General features: G+C 43.7%; 2 protein-coding genes across 2 annotated transcripts; both read right to left on the reverse strand.

The window, feature by feature from the left end:
- Positions 1–2,017: 2,017 nt before the first annotated feature.
- tnfsf13b (TNF superfamily member 13b) lies at positions 2,018–5,169 on the reverse strand. The gene is made up of 6 exons (XM_037240159.1): positions 4,850–5,169; positions 4,663–4,756; positions 4,500–4,556; positions 3,611–3,735; positions 2,474–2,624; positions 2,018–2,379 (listed from the first exon to the last, which is right to left on the reverse strand). Exons 1-6 carry the CDS (start codon positions 5,072–5,074, stop codon positions 2,267–2,269), a joined length of 765 nt encoding a protein of 254 aa, XP_037096054.1. The 5' UTR covers positions 5,075–5,169; the 3' UTR covers positions 2,018–2,266.
- A 179-nt stretch (positions 5,170–5,348) lies between these two features.
- abhd13 (abhydrolase domain containing 13) lies at positions 5,349–8,926 on the reverse strand. Its single transcript, XM_037240149.1, has 2 exons — positions 8,744–8,926; positions 5,349–8,258 (listed from the first exon to the last, which is right to left on the reverse strand). Exon 2 carries the CDS (start codon positions 8,223–8,225, stop codon positions 7,170–7,172), a length of 1,056 nt encoding a protein of 351 aa, XP_037096044.1. The 5' UTR covers positions 8,226–8,258; positions 8,744–8,926; the 3' UTR covers positions 5,349–7,169.
- Positions 8,927–9,331: the final 405 nt, after the last annotated feature.

Here is a 9,331-nt window from a genome sequence, read left to right on the forward strand (position 1 = left end):
AAAAATGTCGGAGGAGAATTCCCGTTTCAACCTATGATGAATTAAGGTGATTAAAGGAGAAACACAAAATTTGTAATACTGTCAAAAAGTGTATTTGTTATACACCTCCAAACCAGTAGGGGCAGTGCAGGTTGTATTGGTCAAGTGACCCACGCTGGACAGTTGTCGAAGAATCAAACATTCCAGGAATGTAACATTAGACAAAAAAATGTACGTAGCAGAAGCTCCATGGGTTACTTCCATGAATGCAGTTTAGAACAGACCATGCTGCCGTTAAGCCACGCCCACTTGTGACAGCATGCCACGCCTTCTTATTTCATCCTCTCCTGATCACTGCTTCACAGACTGATTGTTGGCTATATGCTCCCATGGGAGACTCTAAAAGTGGTGTGGAAGTTCATGAACCAAATGAGACAAAAAGAAAGACATAAACGACAAATGCGTCATTTCACACTTAATAAGTGAGCAGCAGTTTTCATACAATTACAATGTGAATTTTCCATTATATAATATATCCACTTTATTAATATCCTTTTTACTCCGAGAATGTTCCTTCTGGGTAAAGTTGCTCTTTCTGTTCAAATTTCAATTATGGGGTTCTATTATGACTCAGAGTCTTTTAGTTTTACTGTGTGTTTCAGTATATTGCCTTTGGGAAAATAAACTGACTTAAAAAGTGCATCAGAAAGACAGAGTGCGGTTGTCCTCATGAGTCAGGATAAAGTTGGAGGGCATCGGATGCGATGCAGTCAATATTTACAGAGACTGCCTCAGCCTTCAAGTGTGTGCGTGAGTGTGTGTGGTCTGCCAGAGCTCCATCCCGGAGCCATAAAACAGAATAAAGTGCAAGATGGAGGGCTTGACAAGTGGCTCTCATTCATCTCCTGCAGGGGAGCCATTTTCTAACGAAAGACCATTTCGCTTTTGATAAAGTCCAATGATGGCCATACTGCAGTAAACTAGGACAGGGGCCTAAGTCTGCTCCAAATAGACCCTATCGACTCAAAAAATGCGAAGTATAATTGAGATTAATAGCTTCTTAAAAAATGATAAAATCCCTCGCTCAGCTCCCGTTCCAGATCAAAAATAATTAGTGTCATCTCAGGCTGGATTGGTTGAAAAATGTACCTAATGGCGAGTTGAAATCATCCAGGTTTTATGCTGGACTAAATCCTCAGCCGGTCCTTAAATGATAAACCCAAATACTGATGCTGCCAGTTCTACTGGAGAGCTCTGGATCAGCGTGATTACTTTGGGCTGCCTGGAGGAGATCAAAGCAATCCCCGAATACGAGTATGAACACGGAAAAAGCATGCCGTATACGTTGACACAGTAACGCAAGCTTGTTTGTATATTTGGGTTATTAATTTTCTCTGTTTATTATAACCTGTGTGTTTTTTTTATGCATGGTCAGTACCAACGTGTGTACTCAGCAGGTCTCATTTCCTGATTTGCCGGTCAGATGCTGATTTGTCTTTTGTGTGCCGGGTCCACAATGACATGAGCTTGCCAGCCGTCACCATGGAATCACAAAGAAAGGGAGGGTGGGTCGGTGCATTTTTAGATCATGTTTGACACTTTTTGCCTCCAAAGGGGATGAATGCTTCTCCAATACAGCCGTTTCCTTCTTAGTATTTTGTGAAGAATGACTTCTGACCTCGGGCTTTGTCGGTTGCGTTGCAGCATCGCAGCCCTCTTTCAACTAATGGCTGCTTCTCAGTCTCCATTTATCCATTAAGGCCATTTGGAATCACTCTTCCTGTGCCTTCTATTTTTGACTTTCTTCTCCCACTCCTCCATCACACCACAAGTCTCTCAATTTGCCAAATGGAGTCACGACTCCCAGTGCCTGACGCCATAGTGAGAAAGCGACCACCCACCGGGCTTTGTCCAACTTTGTGGCCCTTTGGATACAAGTCGAGTGGATGAGGGGGACCTTTTAGCGTGTGTTAAGCAGGATACATTTAAAAGTGCATTCAAATTGTATGAAGGTTAAAAAAAGTGGGAAAAAAAATAAAATCCAAAGTATTTATTTCATTATTTATTGAGTAATACAACGTCCGTCCGTCCTTCCACCCCCCCCCCCCCTTATATTTTCAATCGGGTCACGTGTTGTATTATAAATAAACGAAAATTGTAAAAAAAGAAACCACATCCTAAAACAACAAGGGCCAGCGTTGTATTCACACAGCGTCAAAATGTCTCTCCTCACATTTAAGGCCGGCAGATTTCCAGCTCCTTCAACTCTCATGCGAGGTGACAGACTTTAAACCAGCTTGACAGCTCCGAAAAAAGTGGAGTCTCCATCCAGAGACACATTGGCCGTGGACCTGGGGATCAGCAGCTCCAACTGATCACCGACTTCCAGCTTCACGACACCTGAGGGAAACATCAGCGCATTTCACACCTTGAAGCAGCATTGCTGTTTGCTGCTGTAAAGATGGTGTACAAAGTAGGTTATATCATAACGCACCTCCCGTGTAACACGTGTTATACGGGAACACGCTGTCCATGCGCTGGATGCAGCGAAACAGGATCACGTACTGCGCCTCGTTGCCTACCACCGTCCTCTTCCTTCGGACCACCACGTGGCCCATTGCAAATGTGCTGTCCATGTAGTAGACCTGAATGTGAAGGGAGATAATAGACAAAGATAATAGAATACATGATCAGGAATTGAATGAAATGTATAATCACTTGTGTGTTCCAATACTTTTGGAGGGGACTGTGTTGCTGTGGGGTTTTTTTGTGTGCTGTATTTGTATCTAAATATAGTAACAAATTAGATACAAAGGAAGGTACAATGCATTATGACAAAAAGGATCAAAAAGTTGTTTTTGGCTACAATGCATTCCTCCTTGTCCTTGTCATTTCCAGTGGTGGAGAATTACGTACTTCTTTGCACTATAAATAGCCTTAAATCTGCCCACACAAAGCCCTGTGCTGGATACAAAATATTCCGATTTGCCATAGAACTAGGAATGTTTGATAGTGTCTCACTCATGTTAACACTCCGATACCAAGTAACGATACCACAAAGTAAATCTCAGTCAACATGATAGCAAAACGTTGATGACAGAATGTTTCTTTTTTTCTGTTGCCTATGATGATTTGCAATGTAGCGCCAACTACTGGTGAGGAAGAATTACTCAATGATTGATTTTTTTTCTTTTGCCTCAAGTATCAGTGGCTGGTATCTGCAAACATTCCCAAGACGTTGAAATATGGTTGGTTATCGGCATGATACGATACTGGTATACTGGTACACACATACATGAAAGAAATATGAATATTACCTGATATGTCCATCAACAAAATGAGTTTTATAGAGGTGGAATTTTTTGATACAAGGCTTGTATGGGTTTTCATTAGATAGATGCAAATATAACTAATGAAGTGTTCCCTGCATACCTGGGATTTTATCATGCATTAACAATGATGAATCATTAAATATTCATTTTACAAGAATGCATCATTTGCATAGATCGTTTTCTGCACTGACTGCAGGCAGAGTTGTTCGAGCTTCATGTTCAATCAGCAGGTTGCAATGTAGGCCAGAAGCGCCATCTTGTGGTAAAACTAAATAAGAACATTGACATGTGCTACTAACCTGACTGTAGACAAGGTAATATCCCTCCTCTTGGACCAGTATGTTGTCTCCTATCACCTCCAGCGAAGAGCCTCTCCTCAGGCCAGTCATCCAGGGGATGCCCGTGTATGGCTCCAGGGCAAAATCTAATGCAGAAAACACGTTCATCATGTTGATTTTCTTATAAATTTGTGTTAATGGGACTGTTTAAGACACTTATTTATATTATTTTATTTTATTTATCCATCCATCCATCCATCCATCCATTTTCTGAACCGCTTAGTCCCCACGGGGGTCGCGAGTGTGCTGGAGCCTATCCCAGCCGTCATCGGGCAGTAGGCGGGGGACACCCTGAACCGGTTGCCAGCCAATCGCAGGGCACACAGAGACAAACAACCATTTGCACTCGCACTCACACCTAGGGACAATTTGGAGTCTTCAATCGGCCTACCAAGCATGTTTTTGTGATGTGGGAGGAAACCGGAGTGCCTGGAGAAAACCCACGCGGGGCCGGGGAGAACATGCAAACTCCACACAGGGAGGGCCGGAGGTGGAATCGTACCCGCACCCTCCTAAATGTGAGGCGGACGTGCTACCCAGTGCGCCACCGAGCCCGCCCCTTATTTAATTTAATTTTATTTAATTTTTTTTCACTTCATTTCACTTCATTTCACTTCATTTCACTTCATTTCACCACTTCATTTTATTTTATTTTATATTTTGTTTAATTGTTGTTTATTTATTTATTTATATGAGGGGTCACCAACATGAAGCCCACGAGCACTTGGGAGACCCCAGGCCTGTTCCAAAAATAGCTCACCAGGGATTGTGATTTTTTTTTTAGTGATCTGAGCTTTTATAACATTCCATTTGAGAGATTCCACTGAACATACTGAAACATTTTCTTTACCTTTCCTGAAGATTCTTCTGTTCTTGTTCGCCAACAACTGGAGACAAGACTGTGAAACTGGGGGGAGGGGAAATGTCTGATGAATTTTTTGACGCACAATTTTTCTTTTCCCATTAAATCCCAGGACAACTAAAAGCAGAAGAAAACAAAGACAAGAGCTCACCTGATGTGTCTGTTCCAGAGACCATCCTCCTCCTCCTCCTCAGAGTGAATGGGTGGTGAGGATCTGTCTGGCTGCTTCTCGTGCCACTCACATCCTAAACACAGAAAAGGAATACAATAGGAAAGAATAAAGGGTACACGTCTAACGTTAGGATAAGCATTCCATAAAAACTGTTCAAATGGCTCACCTGCTCATCACACTTGGCCTCCGGCCTTTCCACCCTCCTGCGACACACTTCAGATTTCAAGCCCTCCACCTCAGCGCTTAGGACCACCAGCTGGTACAAGGAGAGTGCAGACAGAGAGGACGAGGTGATGACCGCCAGCGAAAGCAGGAGGACCTGCCTGGAAAGCCCTTGGGCCTCAACGGCCTTCTTGTCTGTCCCGGGATCCAAATGCAAGCTAACCGCCATTGTCAGGCTCGCACACGCAGGAATGGGAGTCAATTCCTGAGCGCTGATATGCTTTGGTTTCACATTCGTTCTCCAGTTGCTTCCAGTTGAATGAATAGTCACTAAAAAAGAGAGAGCTGCTTCCCCTACTTGTTCTGCTTGGCTAACCACATCAACTTCCTGCCTCAACAGTCAGGCTCTTATCATGATACATTCCCACAAGTTACATTGAGTTAATTCAATGGACAGGACAGGAGAAAAAGTTCTGCACATAAAAAGTGAGGTGGCATCAAAATTGTCTTACATGATTTATTTCATTCATTTAAAAATGTCACAATTTCATGTATCAATGTTATTGCATGTTACAGCACAGAATACACAAAGTGAAAATATGAGCTTACAAAAGCGGCGTGTGAATAAAAACCCAGAAATGGTGAAGGTGGGTGGAAAGATGATCATTCAGTGACTTCTTCAAGCTGAAGATGAAGACGAGTCATTCATTTGTCTGCTTAAGAAACGCATCTTTGTCAAGTCTTAATACAAAAAGTCAACGCAGTGCAAATTTGTATCCGAAACAATCACATGCCAGCCCCTGAAAGCAACACACACTTGCACTCATTCCATCAGTGAATACTGATTTGTGTTGCATTCAGATTTAGAAAAACAAACACATTCGGACTGGCTTTGCAGTTGTAACAACGCAAGATCCCCAATTCTTTAAAATTAGCAAAAGGCAGGAAACCACAGTAACCCAAAACGTTGAGGGCAAAAAAAAAAACAAAAAAAACACGTTACTCTTAAGTGCAATGTCAACATGTCAGAGACAAACCAGGAAAGGTCATCTTCCGATGCCGCCGCGGGGAAGATCGACACATAAATACAAGCGCACGCACTAATAATTACATTCATAGCAGCTCTTTTCCTTGCCAAGCGTTGGCTTTATAAACCGTCGGACCAAATATGGCTGAAGAGCTCCGCTGTGTACTCAAATGGCTTCATTGTTCTGCACTTTGAACGCGAGGGCAGACAAACCAAAGAAAGACACCGGGGAAAGGTTAATTAGCTCATTAACAGCCCTTCGAGGGACTACAGCCATTTTGGCACATTGTAGGAGGGTGATCAGAACCTAAAAGATGATTAGAGTGGAAAACAACGCCAGATAGGATTATAAATCATCACAAAAGACAGGCTCTTGTAAATTTAATACAACACGCATGCGTCCAAATATATGTTGAATGAAAGAGGTGCTGATCTTAAACACTCCTCCAGCAGAGCCTGGTTTCATTTTACGATTCCAGTGGATGGATACAAACACAAGAGAAAAATATCTTTGAGGATTAGACTTTAAAAACTCAGTCTGGCACTCAAAGGGGTAAGCTTTTCATTCCATTCCAAAAAGGAAAGCTGCTATTTTCCAAAAAAGTATTAGGGTCATAATGGAAAGGGGCGAGGGGGTTGTGGTGACGTTTACATAATTTCATTTTCATTGGCATCAAACTAAAAGTATCACTCAAAATAAGGATGATCATGAAATAATGAAGTTGTATTTACATAACTGTGCATGGTTTTGTGTTATAGTCAGACTTCAAGTCTTGCGGGGCAACCGAAAGAGCTGCCATGTCGTCGCAGCTCAAATCTGTATGCGCATCGAGACGACACGACTGCAGATTACGTCAGCAGCTGGAATACATTTTCGCTCAACGTCGTCTTTTGCAAGTGACCTCATTTAGTATAACAGTGATTCCCAACCAGCATGCAGCTAGAAATTATCCTTTTCTTTTTTTCCGACAAATAATTTCCTTTGTTCAGACAACTGTGCCAGCGACATATAGCGACAGGCACAACAATTAAATGCTCTTCTACTAGATGGCAGAAAGCCCTTAATAAGCCAGTGCATACCCTTTTGTAACATTCCTTTTAGTGTGCTGTTCCTTGAGATTTTAGTCAAATAAAAAATATAAGCCTTGACTCAATAAAGGTTGGAAAACACTGTATTAAGAGTCACATGCATGCGTTTATGGATGAAAAAAATGAAAAGAGTAATGATTCACCTCCCTGAACAAAACCCATTTACAGATGTGAATGAAATCAAAGAAGCATTAAAAACAAAGTTCCATCAGATGATGGTGACATTGGAGGATGTCTGCACACTCTCCTCATGGGCGTGGCTCTTAAGCAGCTCGCAAACAAACTGCTCCAAGGCGGCGAAGTAGCCTTGACACTGCCACGTGTCATTGTGCGTGCCCTCAGGGAAGATGGCCAGGCGTTTAGTCCGCGACGGCGACATTTCGTACAGTTGCTTCATCATGACCGGCGGTATGAGTTGGTCCGACAGTCCGGAGACGAACAGCGAGGGCATGCGGCACAGCGCCACCTGCCGGTAGGACAGGAACTTATTCCTGTAGCACCACAATGGCAGCAGGCGCATGGGCAAGAAGGAGAAGAGCGTCGCCGCCATGTGTGGGATGCTGAGGAAGGTGTTTTCCACTATAATGGCCGCCACGCGATGCGGGTTGGTCGACGCCAAGCGGATGACCACGGCGCCACCGAGCGAGCGGCCGAACAGTACCACTTTGGTTTTGTCCAAATCGGGCCGGGTCATCACATAGTCCAGCGTGGCCTCGGCGTCCAGGTAGAGGCCCTCCTCGCTGGGCTCGCCGTCGCTCTTCCCGTAGCCGCGGTAGTCCACCAGCACCACGTTGGCTTTCAGATTAACCAGCATCAGCAAGGCATTAGGCACCCTGTGGCCTATATTGCCCGCGTTGCCGTGGAAGTAGAGAATGGTGGGCGGCGCCGAGGATGTGGGGCTGCTCTGACTGGCCCCCGCCACCCCAGGTGGCACATCCCCGCCCGTGTAGCGCAGCAGGATAAGGTTGAGCTTCACACCGTCTTTTGTGCGAATGTACACATTCTCGTGCGGGATTCCCGTCGGCACAGGAACGTAGAGGCGCGATGAAGACGGCTGGTCTGGGAAGTAGAGGAGCGCGTCTTGGAACTTATAGAGGATGCCCGCAACGGAGGCGAGGATGAGAGCCAGGAGGATGAAACCGCCATACAGGTGGAAGGTTAAAATAAGAGCGAGCAGGGAGACACGGCAGGCACCCCAGGACCAGGAGACTAAAGTGAGGGCGCAACGCTCCACTGAGCCCCACAACCTCCATGACTTCTCCATGGCAACACAGAGCGTGGTCACAAAAACAATAACCTGAAAAAACAGAGAACACGACACATGAGGCAATCAGAAATGTAGTTGCTGGATTCATGAAATCCATTGCACAGCTCAATTAGAAAATAAATGTTGTCATGACTCCAAATTCACAAAACAGTGCATATACAGATTGAGGAAAGACCGTGTTAAACGCCGCTGTTAAAAATAACTAAAGGCACACCCAACCTTTGGTCTTTACAGTATTTGATGACAGTAGAGTAACTGTAGCAACTGATAGTGTCAATGCACGCTCGTGCTAACCTCACCGACCTAACCGACCTCACACCCAATTTGACGAGAAACAAATGAGGAATTATTGATTAGGATAAAAGCCTCAAGTTTAATATTAGAAAACAAATCATCTATTGCGGTGATTGCCAGCTAGAGCCTTCTTTGAGCTTTTAGCATGCCCAAGGGTGTCGGCAAGCTAACTAGCGTTTACTCGTCGACGTTAACCAGGCGGCCAGGTACTTCTGACTCACCTCCCTCTCATTGTCGTTGCATCAGATGCGTGAAGTGCTGTCAACTCACTCACACGAAAACACCGATGTTGTCACGCAGATCAGTTGCAATTAAGTGAACTAAGTTAATAAGAAGTGACTTGCAGTGAAAGAAAACCGGCGGAGCTCGGTGTGCTACACAGCTGGTTAGCATTCTAGTTAATGTCTTCCGGGTTGAACTATCTCCGGGGACAATGGTTCCGTATGAAAGATGGTTCCTTGTCAAGCTATATTAGTCCGTTATCTTTGTGACAATAACCATAAAAATGGAAAATATTTTATTTAAATATTTTAAAAAGTGGTATAAAATATTTACAGTCGACCGTTTAATGACCACTTCATGTAGTAGGGGCTGAATATACCACATGAGGTCGCTATTGTATTTTTTTTTTTTAAGTGCTCAAAATACAGCAGGAAAGAATGCAGTACTTTAAATCAAAACTACTTTCACTTCCATCCATTCACACAGAACACGTTGAACGATTTAAATTAATATAATTATGGGGTTATTGCTCACTTATATAGAGAAAAGCTGCAATCTTCTTTTTAGTTAAGACATATATAATACTA

Source organism: Syngnathus acus, chromosome 21, assembly GCF_901709675.1.
Source record: "Syngnathus acus chromosome 21, fSynAcu1.2, whole genome shotgun sequence".
Taxonomy (NCBI): Eukaryota; Metazoa; Chordata; class Actinopteri; order Syngnathiformes; family Syngnathidae; genus Syngnathus; species Syngnathus acus.

Coding starts and splice junctions, on each gene's coding strand:
- tnfsf13b (XM_037240159.1), bottom strand. CDS start 5,074: ATGGCGGTTAGCTTGCATTTGGATCCCGGGACAGACAAGAAGGCCGTT. Junction 4,757..4,849: donor AGGCCAAGTGTGATGAGCAG/GTGAGCCATTTG, acceptor TTCTGTGTTTAG/GATGTGAGTGGCACGAGAAG. Junction 2,625..3,610: donor ATTACCTTGTCTACAGTCAG/GTTAGTAGCACA, acceptor CTTCACATTCAG/GTCTACTACATGGACAGCAC.
- abhd13 (XM_037240149.1), bottom strand. CDS start 8,225: ATGGAGAAGTCATGGAGGTTGTGGGGCTCAGTGGAGCGTTGCGCCCTC.